At 45.1% G+C, this 17,643-nt stretch overlaps 1 protein-coding gene across 3 annotated transcripts; it reads left to right on the top strand.

Annotated features, from left to right (window-relative positions):
• atad1a (ATPase family AAA domain containing 1a) lies at window positions 1-5,598 on the top strand. 3 transcript variants are annotated; one of them, XM_076147580.1, is made up of 11 exons: window positions 1-72; window positions 1,442-1,642; window positions 1,895-1,993; window positions 2,219-2,339; window positions 2,426-2,626; window positions 2,724-2,830; window positions 2,911-3,000; window positions 3,250-3,300; window positions 3,418-3,596; window positions 3,820-4,607; window positions 4,744-5,598. In XM_076147580.1, the coding sequence occupies exons 2-10, from the start codon at window positions 1,469-1,471 to the stop codon at window positions 3,947-3,949; spliced, it is 1,152 nt and encodes a 383-aa protein (XP_076003695.1). In that variant the 5' UTR covers window positions 1-72; window positions 1,442-1,468; the 3' UTR covers window positions 3,950-4,607; window positions 4,744-5,598. The 3 variants fall into 3 exon arrangements, with proteins under 3 accessions (XP_076003695.1, XP_076003696.1, XP_076003697.1); XM_076147581.1 differs by having other exon boundaries at window positions 3,820-4,603; XM_076147582.1 differs by having other exon boundaries at window positions 9-76.
• The last annotated feature ends 12,045 nt before the right edge of the window (window positions 5,599-17,643 follow it).

A 17,643-nucleotide genomic window follows, 5' to 3' on the forward strand; every position in this document is an offset into this window, starting at 1 on the left:
CCGGCTCTCAATGACGACTGGACGGTCAATGATAGCATGTTAGCGTAGTCCTGTTTGTCACCGTTGATATCAGTAGGTTTGTTTTTCCATTATCTTTATCTGAACTCTGTTTTACTGTGAGACAATGTGTGTGTCGTACACACTGTTTTATCGTACGTTAATATGTAGATGTCAATATGTTTTCACCTGTCTTCAACAACGTTCACAATCGTCAGCTTCGAGCCGGCTAACTGTACCTCGTCAAGAAATGCTAACGATCGCATTTAAAGGGTTATTGACAGGTGGAAGAGGAATCATTTATTAATTATGTATATTGTTTATTGTGTATTATTATAATAAGCTTATTATATAAGCTTCATTTATTTTAGCGCAAGACAGTGCGGAGTGTTTTTAATAAAGGCTGTAAACATGGGGCACATCATTCAAAGTGTTATTGATCCAAACATCGTCTAATCACGAATGAATCAGCATAATTTCATAAGTTGTTGCTGGAAATCGCTGTCTATTAATAAATGAGTGCAAATTTCTGGATCTGCTATTTATTGTGGCTGTGATTATCATGACCTAGCAACGAGAAATGTGTTGCCTGAAGAAAATTGTAGCAATTGCCAGAAATTGTTGCCGAATGCTGACAAAATGCCTGAAAGAATGAAGCCTGGAGGCCTGAAAAGTGTTTACATTTTTTCTGTACCTGATAGATGAAGAACTAAGAAGGGTGTGAGTAAGGCCTCTGACCAGGCCTGAAGGACATTTGAATGAATTTGAATAGGGAACGACTGAACTCTTTAGATGGGAAGCGTTTTAAACTGTGAGATTTCTGAAAATGCTCGAAAAACCCTGACAGAATGAAGCCTGTAGGCCTGAAAAAGAAAGTTGGAAACAGTTTGAGTGACAGCTAAAGCTCACATCCTTTGAAGCTGTCAATTGTTTATAAACAGCAGGTGCGGCCAATTAAGCAGAGACCAAGCTGAGTCAGAGGCCTGAAAACCACACTTGGAACAACTGGCTCTCACACCAGAACTGTACCTGCTATCTGAAAACGGGTTGAACGATGAGAACCAGGAGAACTGCAGCCTCTGCAGGGGAAACCAGGCTATGACACACAACCAATAAGTGAGGTTTGGTTTGGATCTGGATCAGGGGTTTAAGATAGGAGCTATATTTATCCAGGCATAGCCGAATGCCTAGCAGGGCAACAAATGTGTAACCACCACCATCGTCTAGCTGAGACAGTCTTCAATTACCTTCCATAGGCCACATAAGTAAAACACTGAGGGTGTAGGATATTTATGGCAGAGGTCTAGCTCTACATCTTCCAAATTCCAGGCCTTTGTATGGATGGTCTTCTCCAAATGTGACACAGAAACAGAGGGTGTTTGGGTGTCTTAGTGGAGGTTTGCGCGCTCTCAGTTCCTTCTTCTTGTCCTTTTTTCTGTATCAGCCTGTGGAGTGATCGTGGCCGGCAGTCATGCTGCTGAAAGACATTCCCAGAGAGGCCCTGATGCGGCCGCTGTCCAGGAACGAGGTGGTGGGAATGCTGCTGAGGTTGACCATCTTCGGCGCGGCCACTTACTACAGCATCAAGTGGGTGATAGACGCCATGGACCCCACCTCCAAGCAGAAGAACCAAGCCAAGAAGAAGGTGATCACAAGCCCTGCTTACACTTCTCACTCTCACACTGAGATTGTTTTACATTGTTAATGAAAGAAAGAAACACACTTTTATTGTTAGATTGATTACATTTTTTTTATCATAATTATGTTAAAGATTGACCCTTGTTTTTTAAGTCCAAGTGTCAACAATCATGCTTATAAACTGTGTGTGTGTGTGTGTGTGTGTGTGTGTGTGTGTGTGTGTGTGTGTGTGTGTGTGTGTGTGTGTGTGTGTTGTCAGGCAGAGCAGCTGATGAAGAGGATTGGCGTGGAGGGAGTCAAACTTACCGAATATGAAATGAACATCGCAGCTCTGCTCGTTGACCCTCAAACTATGAAGGTAAAAATTATACATCTGTCCTCGTCACACAGTGATTAACGCTTGCTCTTCGTCTAGAATAGCTGTCACTTTTTCTCATTACATTTCTTTCACTCCTTCAGATTGCTCAAACATAAACCCCACTGCCAACTACAACACTCACAGCTTTGCAGACAGCGTCGGCAGCTTTTTCATTTCGCTGTATTTGAGTTGCCGACAAACTAAATATTTGCTTCTTGCCTTTAGATTTCCTGGAGAGACATCGCTGGTCTGGATGAGGTCATCAATGAGCTGCAGGACACCGTCATCCTTCCCTTTCAGAAAAGACATCTCCTGACTGGATCCAAACTCTTTCAGCCTCCTAAAGGTAACGCAGCCTTTATTCCATTATAATTACATTACATCACAACCATGGATACATGATTTTGAAAACGCTGCGTTTTGACCTCACAGGCGTTTTATTGTTCGGCCCCCCGGGTTGTGGGAAGACTCTCATCGCCAAGGCCACCGCCAAGGCCTCAGGCTGCCAGTTCATCAACCTCCAGGCGTCCACGCTGACCGACAAGTGGTACGGCGAGTCACAGAAACTGACGGCTGCCGTCTTCTCCTTGGCCGTCAAAATCCAGCCCTGCATCGTCTTCATCGATGAGATAGGTGAGCGAGTTAACCCCACGTTGACTGGATCACTTCAAGGATAAGTTGGTTGTGAATCTTGCATGAATATTATATTAATATCCTGGTGTTGTCACAGATTCATTTCTGAGGAACCGTTCCAGTCTGGACCACGAGGCCACGGCCATGATGAAGGCCCAGTTCATGAGCCTGTGGGACGGCCTGGACACGTCCTCCACCAGCCAGGTAACACCAGCAGAACTCTGATATGCAGGTGGTCAGGCACAGTGTTGTGTGGTGTTTGTGATGAGTCTCTCTGGTTGAAGGTGATGGTGATGGGGGCTACAAACCGGCCGCAGGATGTGGATCCGGCCATCCTACGCAGGATGCCCACCACCTTTCATGTCGGCCTGCCGGTAAGACGCACACACAGACACAACGCCAACAGACGCGGCTTAGAAAAATCAACATGTCAGGATTGAGACATCTGAAAGTTTAGATCCTACACATGGACTGACCCAAGCAGAGAGGGAACACGAACTCTGACACCAGACTAGAGACCTGAGACCTGAACCAGTCCTGTTATGACCGCACTCCCAGGCTCAGGGTCCTGGATCAGGTCTCGTTCTCCATCTTGTCTTAGCTTTGTTTTCTCTTTTGTCCAGAACAACAGGCAAAGACAGGAAATCCTGCGGCTGATCTTAGCGGGAGAAAACGTAAGTTCATTGCTGTCTTGTTGTAGCAACCTGCTAATAAATATACAGTATGTATAAAACTTCAGATCAATGAATCAATTCAGATGATCCATAACTGAGTGATGCTGTCGTGTTCAGCTGAGCAACGCCATCAATCTGAAGGAGATAGCAGAGAGGACGGACGGTTACTCTGGCAGTGACCTCCGGGAGCTCTGCCGCGATGCAGCCATGTATCGAGTTCGGGATTACGTTCGCAAGGAGCAGATGAGGCAGATCGCCCAGCAGATGCAGGACAGTGAGGAGGAGGAGGAGGAAAGGTAATGAAACACAAGATGGAGATCCTGGAAGAGTCTTCCTGAGTGTAGATCTGTAGGTCTTTGAATGAAAAGCTACGAGTTCAGTTAGATACTAATATTTTGAACTCTGACCTTTGACCCTGAACACTGTGCATGTTTTCATGGATCTCTATCCTGTAGTAACTATGACCCTTGACCCTGACTATGACCCCCTGACCTTTGACCTCCTGTGTTCTGGCTGCAGACCCGTGGATGAGGATCGTTTGCGTCCGGTCACCCAGCTTGATCTGCTCTTCAGCCTGGATAAGATGAGGGAATCTAAGCAGGCCACCGTTGTCGCTCTGCCCACCACCCCTGAGGTCCCTCTGGACTAAACGCCTGCCGGACGCTCTGGCTCGCTCTCCTGTCAGGGTGCGAAGCTGAGGCTCTGCCAGACAGACGTTTGTTACTTTTTATTTACCGGGCAGGGAGTTTTTCTACACCCGATCGTTCTCAACATGCAGACGTCTGAGCGTCCTGCTGGTTTACTTTACCTGGATCCTTTGGAGAAACTTCACCCAGGGTTGATGTTCACCTCCTGCTCCCAGACGACCTCCTCCTCCAGAGGTCGTGCTTCCTGTTGACCTGGTGAACCGAGTCAGCCGGGGTGCAGAAGGAAGCTACAGGAAATAACCTCCACATTAAACCTAAAGGGGAACTGTTCCGTATCTTAAACAGTCTGAGCCGAAGGAGGCGAGACGCTGTGCTGAATGAGGATCCTTGGTCATTCTGTTGACGTACAGTACAAAGGGTAAAATCGCCCTGATGTTCTACGTTTTTGCTCCTAAAAGGTCAAAGTTGTCCCCGTGTCACAAACTGAACTGTTGTGTATGAACTCATGGTTTTAATCTGGTATCCATGTGTATCAAACACATTGATGCTTGCTCGCTTCAGCTCTGTGTGAGACATGAAGGAGAGTGGAACCATACGGCCAAAGACCTGCAGCAGCTTCTCCTCTGCTGTGTGTGTGTGTGTGTGTGTGTGTGTGTGTGTGTGTGTGTGTGTGTGTGTGTGTGTGTGTGTGTGTGTGTGTGTGTGTGTGTGTGTGTGTGTGTGTGTGTGTGTGTGTGTGTGTGTGTGTGTGTGTGTGTGTGTGTGTGTGTGTGTGTGTGTGTCTCAAAGTGTTTAGGGCTGCATTCAGACCTGCTCGCTTGGAGATCTCGTTCCAAACACTGGAGCCTTTCACCCCCAGATCGGTTTGTGTGCAACAAGAATGCAACCGACTGAAATAACAACTCACTCACTGTGCTGTATAAAGACTGAGAAACAGTCTGTAAGGCTAAAGGGTTAACTTCCTGCACAGTTCTGACCAATCACATCAAAAGTTTGTATGCAAGTGATGTTTTTGTTTTTGTTCTTGAACCTCTGGTCTGCTGTTAAGTGTTACCGTGGGAACACAAATCCAACCAAGGGCCAAGTCAAACATTATTGTCTGAAACGGTAAAAAACAAATGCCCCCAGCACACACACACACACACACACACACACTCACACACAGGGGCCCGTTGCTGTGATGTCATGTTGTGTTTAGAGACGTCAGAGGCTGCTGGCTGCCTCGTTTTGCATGTACAGGTTTGACCAGCGAGCATGTTAGCTGAAGATTATCGTGTTTATACGTTGGAATTCTGCGCTGAAGCTTCTGTTTTTAGATCTGTGGCTACTTGGTGTTCATGAAACAGACGGTCAACGAACACTTCACCGTTCCTTAAGTCTTTTAAAGTTGGGTTCACTAAAATCCCATAGAGAGCTGGCAGCATTCACTAGGGATCGTCTGCAAACCTCCAGGACGATCCCTTAATGTGCTGAGGCACCTGGGAAGACCTGGAGAGTTCATCTGTGTCTCTCTCTGCTCTCGCGTCATGTAAACTCTGCTTTGCTCTCTTCTTCTGTCAACGAAACCTCGTCAGGTTCATCCAGTTTCAACCAACCCAGACGCCGACGCCGCCGAGCACGACCACACGGTGGCGCTGCAACTTCACCGAGAGGCAGAGTGATGATTCCCTCTGTGGTGGCTGATGTGTTTATTGGTTTGCACGTTGCTTCGTCTGTTTGCAGCCTTGCAGAGTTCTTTACAGCCTTTTCTGTACATTTTCTGCATTTATCCAAGGTCTGAGCCGCTCTGAGACTTAAAGACGACGCCTGCTGCATCTTCAAACACAGACAGAACCAAACTGCCTTTCTCTTTATTTTGTTGATGAAACCAATCAGAATTTATGGATCACATTGTAAACATTTGTCAAATTGAGTATAGCCCAACCATATGTTAGATTGTTGTATGTGTAAGTGTGTAAACGTGTAAACATTGAACCTGCACTGCATCACCACAGCAAATAACTGAGCTGTGACCTTTAACCTATAGGATAAACCTCACACCAGCGCCTGTGTGTGCACTGAATGCTACACCTAGAATTATTTAATTTAGTATTTCCCCTGGAATGAGACGTTTAGATCCACATTCATTCATTCATCCTTCATCCAAATAAGAATAAAGCCTTTGTTAGTTGAGGCACTGCTGCTTTACACTCAGGCTCAATAAAGATCGTCTGTCCTTCAAAAGCCCGACTCATTGATCACTTATTCACTGGGATATTGATTGATTGATTGATTATTCATTTGGAGTGAAGACAACTGAATGGCTTCTCCCTCATGGGGCGCTGCAGATGTCAGAGACCCCCCACAGGGAGCTGAGCCTGACCCTCCTGGGCCTCGCCTCCCCGTCACACTGGCTGTGAGGTCGTCTGTCCGCTCTGACCTGCAGCACCATGTGAGGCTCATCTGTGGATTCTGCTGATTTCACCACGTACAGGTTGAACCTGGTGATATCTGCAAATGTAAGTTATTTCCAAACATCCCCACACACACAGAGCAGATGGACCTGTCTTTATGTCAGGATGTCTAGTTAACATAACACCTGTGCCATAATCAATCAATTTATGATTCAAATGTGGAACTTGTGGCACAAATCATTCAATCAATTCAAACAGCAAAGGTATGATTTGTATTTCTGCACACACACACACACTCACATTACATTACATTACGATCATTTGGCAGACGCTTTTATCCAAAGCCACTTACATTACAGTACCACCCTTCGCAGAGAGGGGAGCAATTGAGGGATCGGTGCCTTGCTCAGGGGCACCTCAGCAGGGGCTCGAATCGACAACCCTCCGGTTCCCAAGCGGAAGCACTACCCACTGAGCCACTGCCTCCCCACTCACAACATTCAAATGTCTGATTTAGTGTTTTCATTGATGGCTTTAATGATAGAAAACACAAACTCTCCTGAATCTAAAGATCTAACCTATCCTCCAGATCCTCCACATGCACCCACATCCAGGAGGAAGGGATGCTGTCTTCCAGAAGATAACAGAACAGTCAACTTTATTATCTGATAGAAATAAAGTAAGAGCAGCAGCAACATCCTCCCACTCAACTATTTATTTTTTATTTGTTAAAGCTGCTGCTACGGCCGACAAAATCAAAACATTAGTTCTCGTCTCCACCTCATTTGCATGGTCCATTCATATCTAGTAGTGGAAGTGTAGAAACTGTTTTGATTCATAAAGGAGATTTGTGTTCAATTTAGTTTTTTGACATTTCTGTTTCCAGTGTACGCAGTTTTATAAATGAGAGAGATGATGGTTGGCATGGAGAGGAGGGAATGATGAGCGTGACAGCAGATCGGGAGGTGTGAAGAGGAGGTCAGACTCCAAAACACACCGAAGAACACTCCTCAGCCTGAGAGCTCTCAGAAATCACAACCATGGCTCTGATTTGATGGAGGTGTGTGTGTGTGTGTGTGTGTGTGTGTGTGTGTGTGTGTGTGTGTGTGAGAGAGAGAGAGAGAGCAGTGACCAGGATGCACTCTGCAGTAATTACATACTCCGTAGATGAATATATCTTTTATTCTCACATTATTCTCACATTTTAGGATTATTATTTTGAGTTTTGTTGAGTGAATTCAGTTCTTCTCTGTTCTCTTAACCTCTTCTCCTCTTCTTTCTCTCTTATTAGAAGCTGCAGGTGTGCTGGGAAACTGTGGAGACATCTTAGGTTCCAAATGTAAAGTGGAGCAAAGGGAGCTGAGGAGCAGCGCCGCTGGTGAAGAACAGAAGAGGAAACGTAGAGGACATATTGGGCTGACGGCCTGTGCTTCCTTCACTCAGCTCAACAGCTGAGCTCAGGTCAGTGCCAGAGTGGCTAATCGGGAGGCGCGAGGAATCCCAGTGGGCTGCTGGTTTTTGCGATATGAAATCACTATGAATAATTCATTTTCCAGCAATGGACCACATGACTTCTCACTGGCCCTGTCGCTCCCTCTGCACCACACACACACACACACACAGACCCCAGAATGCAGCTGCAGCCCAAACCAAAACATCTACAGTAAAGGAATAAGAGCCCCTTCCCTCCCAAATCCCCAAATTGGTTGAGCACAGGATTGCTTTTGAATCCATTGATTATGTGCCTTCTCTGACACATTCTTAGCCTGATGTCACAAGACTACACAAACTGCAAAAAACGTGATGTTCGATGGGAAAAAGAAAAAAAGGGGGCGTGGAGAAGGTGAGGATAAAAAATGAAAGGTGCTGGAGGAGGTGCAGGGAAATGTGCGCTGAGATGTACAGTACAACCTAAAGAGCCGTGTTGGTCCCATCGACGAGAATGTACCGAACTAACACTTTGTATTGTGGGAGAGGAGGACCCAGAAGAAACCCATCTTATGGTAACACAGGTTTATTGTGAGAGAAGCCAGGGCACAGGTAGGCACTCATTTAAGTTTACGGCGAAAGTGCTGGCACGGCTTCACAGCTAAGATCTTTTTGCCAAACCTCTTCAGTTCCTTGATGGTCAATTCATCAGCTGTATGTTTGGCTGGTGGATATTTTACCAGCAGAGGATCACGTACAGGTTCACTCACTTTGCTTTGCTCTTTCCTCCAACATTCAACCGTTGCTTTGGCTTTTGTCATGTCAGGCTCTGCCAGTAATGCTCTCTTCTCCCTTAACTGAATCTCCAGAGAGCTTAAGTGGAGCCTCTGTTGCCTCATAGTATTATCAAGCATCAACATGTTTTTCCAGGCTTTTATCTCTGCCATGTCTAACCTTTGCTGTAACCTTTTATACCGCCTATCCTTTGCTTTACTAATACCAACCAGGCCCTGTTTCTTGTGATCACCGTCCTGCTTAGAGAGATTGTTAGGCGCCTCCGTGTCGTTACCGTCCTCTCTGTTAAGGTAGTCATCCAGAGCGGACAGTTTGGCCTTCATTGACCGTAAATCCATGATAGACAAACAGGCTTTAATGATCGCCTTGAATTTGGCGACCTTCTTTAACAAGGACTTGTCCACCCTTTTCACTCGCGCCTCATCCTTTTCATGGCTTCGGAGACATTTCTCCAACTTACTGAGTTGATCTCTCAATTCATCTGTAGTTACTTCAAGAGCTTTGGCCTCTACTTTCTGATCAATGATCTCAGCGGTCAGCTGCCTGATGTTAGATAGTTGGTCCTGATCTTTCTCATGCATTGCCTTAAGATCACTTTCCATTTGCAATTTTACAGCCTTTAAATACTCGATCTCATCTCGTTGTGAAGTGTTAGCTCGCATCATTCTGGCTATTTGCTTTTGGTCCGCAACATTTAAGGTGTTTAAACTTGTATTCTCACGCTGCAGTATGTCAGCCATGTGTGACTTCTCCTTCAGTCCAGTATCTTTGATATTAATGTATTCCTTCAGTACATGTTCGTTTATTCTGTGCCCTTCATTCGTCACCTCTAACTTTTCCTTTTGCTGTAGTAACATATTCAATTCCTGTTGGTTGTTATGCAGGATGTTTTTTAAATTCTCTAATTCTGTAGTTAGCTTTTGCTGGACTTTTGATGCTGTTTCTTCCATGTCGGTGATTTTTGACTGACATTCTTTCTTGAGGTTGGCCATTTTTGTGTTCATAGCAGTTTGGAATTCCTTTTTTTCTTTATCTAATGTTTCCATCTGTGTTTGCACTTTTTTCTTCTTGTTCCTCTCATTGAGGAGTTCCTCTGTTGCATACTTCAATCTGGCTTCTGCACCCTGAAGCTTCTTCTTCACCTGCGAAAGCTCTTTCCTCAAATCTGCCATGTCTGTGTCTGTATGCGACTGCACCAGATGGCGAGTGACATTCAGAAACCCGTTGAATAAAAAGACTAGTTGTGTTCATGACATCGTTTTCATTGACATCATCATTCCCTCAACAACATTGAGCAATGATGTCGACTTAGATCGGCACATGAAATGTTTGATTAAAGGTTTTTTTAAAGATTGTTAAAGATTGTTTTTCTTTTCTCAATTTCTGAGCAAGATGCAAACATTTAATAATATTAAATAGCACTACTTTAATAGAATCACAAAGCAAAATATCGTTGTAAATTTGTATTTGGAGGCATCTCCTAACTAAGTGTGTTTGATGCAGTACGACTTCTATACTGATTTCAGTACAACCAAATCACAGTCCTGGTCCAAGCACCAGGGACCACAGTGGAGCTCAGCTCACTCCAGATCTCCAAAGCAAAGAACGTGAATGGATAGACTCTACCATGCTCAAAACTATTCAAAGCCTCACTGGTGCCCCCCATCCTACTGCTGTCAAGTCCCCTGGTTGCATCCCACACATAGCCGTTCTTGGCACGTGAGAACAATCCTTATTACGGCTGAAGTATCCAAAGGCTAGAGTGACCAAAGGAAAAAGGGCTCAATACCACAACTCAAGAGACAGGAACTGTAAAAGAGTGTTTACTTGCTAGAGGGTTACTCAATTAGAGATCTGAAAAACAGAATCTGACAAAAGCCAAAAGGAACGTCCACGTACAAAGCAAAGACCAAAAAACCAGGAACACTGAACACCAGGAAAATCCCTGGAACCTTTGACATAGAGTACAAAAACAAACTGGCCCAGAGAGAAAGAACACGCAGACTCGCTACACAAGGAAGGATGAGGGAGAGATGAGACTAATGGGGTGAAGCTGGTACCGGTATGTCAAACCCCTTGCTGTGACATCATCACTTTCTGTGCTGTGTCATGTGACAACACTGTGACCTCATCACTTACAGCCTCTACTTGTCCGTCAACCCCAATTGATGAGAAACATAATATAATCATAAAATTCCAATTTGCAGTACATCTTCTGGAGATCATGACTCTTTGTCTAACTTTGTCAGAGCATCTCCGTCTGTCTCTCTATCACCTGGGTTTGTTTCTGGAGATCTGATTGGATTGGGACAGTGATGTATCTCTCTGTGTCCTCTGGGTCTGTCCTGTGGTCTCCAGATCAGACCTGAACTGTACTGTCCCCTTCTGTCTGTGACTAGACAAAAATGTCCACATTTATACCTCTGTGGGTTAAACAGAGAATAATTGAACACATATAAGTTTGGTTCTGCTCAGTGGCTGGTGCGTTGGCATCATTAATAACAGGCTTCAAGCTGAGAGCCGCCTGTGGCTTCACTCAGCTGCCTCCTGTGTGGAGCCTTCAGCAAGAAGTGAGTCATGAGCTGAGCCTCGTGACCCCAGAGCCTGATTCATTAGTGATCATTATCCAGCGCCACCCCGCTCACTGACTGCTGCGCTTTTGTCCTCCCTTTATTAGCATAGCTAGCAGAGCTATCCGCCCTTTTTACATGACGGGAACACGGGAATGTGTGTGATTTACCGAAAAGTTCCGTGCCAAGGCTGTCAGAGATTGTGATGAAGGGGATGGAGGCCATAAGGAAGGAAGGAAACGTTGACAAAGACAGAGAAAGTTTGTCATCAGGCCTCATTGTACCATGAATATGTTGTTACGCCCAAGTGACAAAGTCGTCTGATGGTGGAAGGCTCCAGTTTGTGTGTGTGTGTTGGGTGTGTTTCATGTTGGTGTTTGTGTCCATGTGACCTTTGACCTGTACTGGAGAGGTTCTGCTGGTCTCTAGCAGCCTGGTCCAGAGAAGAGCAGACCTGCAGCTCTGTTAACCGCTATGCCTCTCTGTCTAGCTCTTTCTGTCTGAAGGCTCTACAGAGTCTCCTAATGGCCTGAATCAGCTGCTATTGAGGTTAGCATAGTGGTTAGCTAACAGGAAAACACATCTCATACAAGGAAGAGCAGAACAGGGATGTGTGACAAGAAAGTGGAAGGTGCTGGTTTCCATGGTAGCTGTCTTTAATTCCTCCCACATAGACATCAAGTGAATCCAGAGCAGTGATTTCTATCAAATATGTATTATGCACAAGTCAGCTGACCCCTTTTTAACACAGGCCGAGCTGGCAGCAGACGGGTCGCAAACACACACCACTCCAATCTAAACTAACCAAGTCCGTTGCTCGGCTCAGCTCGTCTCTATGGCCAGATGCCACCAAACGCTTGGTCGCTGCAGGCTGAGCCGGGTGGCCCTCGTTCCCCACGCTACAACAGAGGGGTTACTTCACTCTGTGCGTCTGAAGTAATGGAATCCAATACTTAAGATAAGTCAGGACTAATATGGGATATTTGTTTACAAACTCTACAACTGCGACTCCACTGCACTTCATATCCATCAGCCTGTTAGCGTCGCTGAGCTTCCACCCTCATCCGACAGGAAACTACAGGAACGTTTGCACAGCTGAGGAGAGAAATGACATGAAATGAAATGAAAGTGTTCCGCAGGAGGAATGACTGACAGCAGCAGAGGCTCTCCAGAACTATCCACACACAGAGGAAGAGCAGGAGGCGAGCAAAACAACCCAGCAGATTACACAGAGGGTGACCTGCTCTGCTTAGTGTGTGTAAGTGGGGTACACACAGGGTTTAAACCAGTCTGACCACAACAAACACAGAGTTTACTCCATTACAGAGGACAGAGGAAGAGAAGTAAAATGAAACGATGAATGAGAGAAGTATTTCATTTTTCACAACAGACGTATTGGATGATCACTCAACAGGATATTGACATATTTGTTTCACATTTTGTGGAAAGGTTGGCTGTGGGCCAACAAACAGTCTGGCTGATTTTGAGGTGAATATGACTCATAGGCTTAAATTATTATTATTATTATCTTTTTAAACGTTATTTTTTGTACAACCATTCAGACTGCTTGTCCTGAATTAAGACCAGGTTACCACTGTATGGTGGCAGAGACTGAGGTCGGTATAGCAGCCTTCAGACCAAAACACTCACTGGAGACTGATCTGGATCTCTTGGATCTGGCCTTGGTGGACATGATGTCATTTTCAAGTCAAGTCATCCAGGCACATCGTCGCCCAGTGGCAGCATTCTACTACAGTTTGAATAATAGCAGCTGAACTTGAAGTGAGCAGTCCAGGTCATCCATAGGATTCTATCTTTCTATCTCAGCTGGGGCCTCACAGTCTGCAGCTGAAGAACATGGACCTCCATCCCAGACTTGACAATGCTCACATTTGGCACATTGGTAGGGATAAACTTGTGAAACCTGAACGTACAGATATACTGCCACATTTGTACAAACACGGAGAAAGTGCAACGTTTCTGTGTAAGCTGATGCTTATCGACCGCTCACATCCTTATTGTCAGAACAATACCATGCAGTGCTCCCACACACACACACACACACACACACACATACACACATAGATAGCCGTCTATTTGTGTCCATGTTTTTGCCTCATGTGGTTATAGTGCACCCACGTCTGTTTGTAGTTACTTTGACTCACGAGTTATCAGTCGACCATCAAACCTGAGCGGCTCATTTAAATGATAGTATGATTGAATAAGTGCAACTGCCTTGATAAACAAAACATAAGGGAATATGGAGGCTGCTGCAGCAGAACATATGGGCGTCTCAGACCGCACAGATGGATCCTGATGGTGTGTGTAGGTGTGTGTAGGTGATTCCTGCCAGTCAACATTGTTATAGTGTATAAAAATACATAATAATGAGTCTAAACGCCACTGTTAGAGAGTAAAACACAACGTAGACGACAGTGAAATCAACAAAACACAAGCAGGGAGATGAAGACTTGCTGGGTGTTGCTTTGATGCCAGCAACCTTAAATGGTAATGTTATTGTTCTACATTGTGTTGAAGAATGGCTGATGCAGATTTGTTCACGTTTTATATCTGAATGTCGTGCACCTACAAACATTTTCCATTCTGCACATTTTTGATGAATCCCACAATGTGAATTTGTTTTTTGCCTGAGGTAAAGATCAAACTGGTCTGCATGCAGGATGGATCAGTGAGTCCCCGTGTCAGTGACCCAGTTCAGATGGAAATTTTCCCAAAAGATCATAAAATGTTCTCTTTTTTTAAAGAGCAAATGAACAAATAGACATCTGGTCATCAGAGGAGCAGATGAGACTGGAACACACATGCTGCCTAAAGGCTGCAGCTGGAACAGACTGAGAGCCCAAGGACAAGCACACACACACACACATACATACACTTGCACACACCCGCACACACACACACACTTGCGCACACACACACACACACACACACACACACACACACACACACACACACACACACACACATACACTTGCACACACTTGCACGCACACACACACACACACACACACACACACACAGGTTAACCCAGAGTGTACAGACATCAGGAGTCCAAATCCTGTCAGTGTTCACTAAGTTAAGTAAAAAAGTAAGTTTACTGATGGAAACAGTTTGCTCTCCAAAACCAGAATTTTTGCAGTTAATTTAATAATAAATGATTCAAATGTAAATTATGTTTTTAAGTTGTTCATTTAAATGTAGTAGTTTGTCTCAGAGGTTTCTTACACACACAGTATTTATGTGCTAAATGCTGTGACTCCTCTGAGTCCCTGCAGGAGTCAGAGACGTGATCATCATCTGAATGAGTCCAGACTGGCTCAGTGTGAAAGGCTTCATATACATACACACATATACAGTAAACACATACACCAGGCCTCTTATTACACAGCTACTTCACAGAGAACACAGTATATTCACATCATATGAACTTATTACTATCAACACACTTCTGCCCAGAAACAGTCCTCACACTTTGTCAACCACGTGACTTGGAACTTGAGCTGAGACTTGACTGTGTGAACATGGGACTTGGCAGGGATCCGTGCCTCTTGTGCAGTAAAATGACAAATGTGTGATCTTGATGCAGGGAGGCATAGTGACATGTCACCTGGGATCCATGGAGTCACATGAGAGTCACGCGTGTCGTTACGCCGTCATGTCGCGCTGCACGCTGGTCTGGATGTATAATTGAAGGTGCAGCAGATTAAACGTTGGTGTCACAGTGTTCTCCATGCAGGGACAGTGGTGCTGCACTGGGGGGGGGGGCTGATGCACAGTGACTTCCTGTGTGTCCTCCTCTCCGCCACGATGATGCTCGCTCCCTGAGAGTTACTCCTGTTGACGTGGCTGCAGGCAGTCTGGACGTCTGAGTGGAGAAATTTCACTAGAGCTGCTCACATTTTCATGTACTGAACTGAAATGTCCCCGTGCAGGCTGAGGCCGCCGTGCTGCTCTTTACTGCAGTGGCGTGCCAGCATTTTCCTGTTTCCAGGCCCCAAATAGACACATTAGCCCACAGAGGTCCATGTGAACACATTATGTCCCTGTGACCCTCGTACAGGTTTTTGTTGAAGCTGAATTAGTCGTGAATGATGTGACAGGATGTGGAGAGATACTCATGAGGCAAATGGAGAAGTGCCATTACAGAGAAGTCCTCGTGCCGGAGCTGAATCATGCACCAGATAATGACAGGCAGGTGCAAACATGGCTGAGCTTTCTGCTTTAGCTGCAGAACAACGTGCAGCTTTGTAGTTTGAGTGTGAAGTTCTTTAGGCTCACATTAGTTTGCTAAAGAAAGATGGACCGAACCATCTTCACCGTGCTTTAGATTTATTACTGCAACAACAACAGAGGCACAACATATTATCTGAGATGCTGACTGCTCGAATGAGCTCTATGAAACAAGAAAGATGTGTTCAGCGATTGTTTGTCCCTCCAGTTGTTAAATGAGGAATTGTGTACATACAAATACACACAAGCAGTCGTTCTTTTTGAATGAGGTTAAACATAAAAGCTTCCCCAAAGTTTCTCCCCCTCATCCTCCCGCCTGCAAAGGAAGCTTTCAGTCAGCAAAGCGAGCAGACAGCTGTCACCTCAGATCCTCGCCTCACTCCTTGCAGTTGTATGACGCTGTGATGTGTTTGGCCTGATTATTCCAGTTGGAAACACCATGAATGTTTGAGGAGCGTTCAAGGCGTCTCGTCTAGATTCTTCATGACGGAGGGAAAGACCAAAACAAAGCAGTAAGGTGGATTTCTGTCAGTGTGAAAACAGAAACGTCCGAGTCGTTCTCAAGCGGTGACTCGCGTGTGTGGAGTCACCGCGGAATGATTGAACTTAACTTTGATCAACTCACAACAAAAGTCAATTCTAACGAAGCTTTCTACCCTGGGAGTGAAGCTTTTATATCTTTCTTCAATAGAAAGATAAGATATTAAAGATATTTAAGTATTTAATGCACCTCAGGTTTTGGTGGTTGTGAAGACGCAGAGTGACACAGCTACAATTTAACCATGAGTGTCTTTATTGACAAAGTGATGCTTTGCTGCTCCCCAGGTTCTTACTCACAGAACGACTCGTCACAATAAATACAAAGTAATGCAAGACACCAATACGTGTAAGGAGAGAGAGTACAGAGTTCTGGAGAATCGAGGTAGAGAAAGCTGCTCAGGAGTCGCATCTGACCCAAGGTCACCAGTGGGGGCCAAGGGCACCAGTGGGGGCGTGGCCATGAGAGGTCATTGATCAGAATGTATCACAGGCAGCGTGATGTTTCTCTCTGTTCTTTTTCATTTTATTAGAAATATCCAAATGTGAATTCAATGATTCATTTAAAGAGAGTGTTGAATGGGCGTGGCTGTAACGGTGTGACATCACCACTGATGCAAAAAAATTGAACCTCAATCAACCTGATGGTGGCGCTATAGCAACAGGAACCTGACATGGTCCAATCAAAAGACTGTTGGTCAATACTCGGTTCAATGTTCATTTCAATCATGATTGGAGGACAACTCGGCCTTGGTGGAGGTATGAACTGGATGACTGGATAGCCTTCTTTGGTCCAGCTTGTACTCAGAGCTGGACACCGGGTCTTGCCTCATGTCTTGCCTCGCCCGCTGACACCTGCGCCTTCGCCTCATAGACACGCGTGTGCATGTAAACGTGCTGACAGAGTGAAACACCTCAGATGAGACGCATACAAACTGACCTCTGGTTTTTGATTCAGGCCGTAAATAAATCCCTGTGTATTTATATGAACAATGATACACCTCAAAGTCTTCAGGTACGTCTCAGTGTTGTGTTGTGATGATAGTGCTTCTTGTTTATTCATCAGTGTCATTCATGTACAAAAATCAATGACTTCCTGCCCGTGAACGATGAATTGTGTTTATTTGTTGTCCGTATAAATCCGGAACCAGGATGGAATTGTTGCACGTGCGCGGCGTTGGTGTCTGCTTGAACAGCTGATCAGCGTCGCTCCTTTATTTACCTCCCAAAATAGACGGACTGAGTCATATGGACATGAGGGCGCTGCAGTGACTCCCATTCTGTCACTTCCTGTCTCGTCTGCAGGCCCAGTGTGTGCAGGTCCTCTGAAAGGAGCTAATCACCCACATCTACATGCATGTTTTCTTTTCACTCTATATTTAGAAAGATATGTGACATTTAAAGTGATTTGTTGGCAGAGTTGGTACAAAACGTCTATAAACGGTATGATTTATTTGGCTAAGTTGTAGCATTGTGGAGATATTTGGCTTTAACTTACCAGGTTCATGTTGGAATTAATCCAGAATGACGCCTTGTCACATCTACTGTATGTTCTTCTTCTACTATTTGTCCTCACGCCGCCCTGAGTGTATATCTGCACAACAGGGCTCAGGGTCAAAGGTCAGAGGTCAACATGTTAGTATGTGAGTAAACCTCTAGCTTCATGTAGAGGAGCTTTAGAGGCTCTAACACGTGTTCATGGATCCATAAGGGTCCATTAGA

This window comes from Genypterus blacodes, unplaced genomic scaffold, assembly GCF_046128005.1.
Source record: "Genypterus blacodes isolate CSIRO-AG114 ecotype Tasmania unplaced genomic scaffold, CSIRO-AGI_Gbla_v1 ptg000038l_1, whole genome shotgun sequence".
Classification (NCBI taxonomy): domain Eukaryota; kingdom Metazoa; phylum Chordata; class Actinopteri; order Ophidiiformes; family Ophidiidae; genus Genypterus; species Genypterus blacodes.

Coding starts and splice junctions, on each gene's coding strand:
- atad1a (XM_076147580.1), top strand. CDS start 1,469: ATGCTGCTGAAAGACATTCCCAGAGAGGCCCTGATGCGGCCGCTGTCC. Junction 2,340..2,425: donor ACTCTTTCAGCCTCCTAAAG/GTAACGCAGCCT, acceptor TTGACCTCACAG/GCGTTTTATTGTTCGGCCCC. Junction 3,001..3,249: donor CCTTTCATGTCGGCCTGCCG/GTAAGACGCACA, acceptor TCTTTTGTCCAG/AACAACAGGCAAAGACAGGA.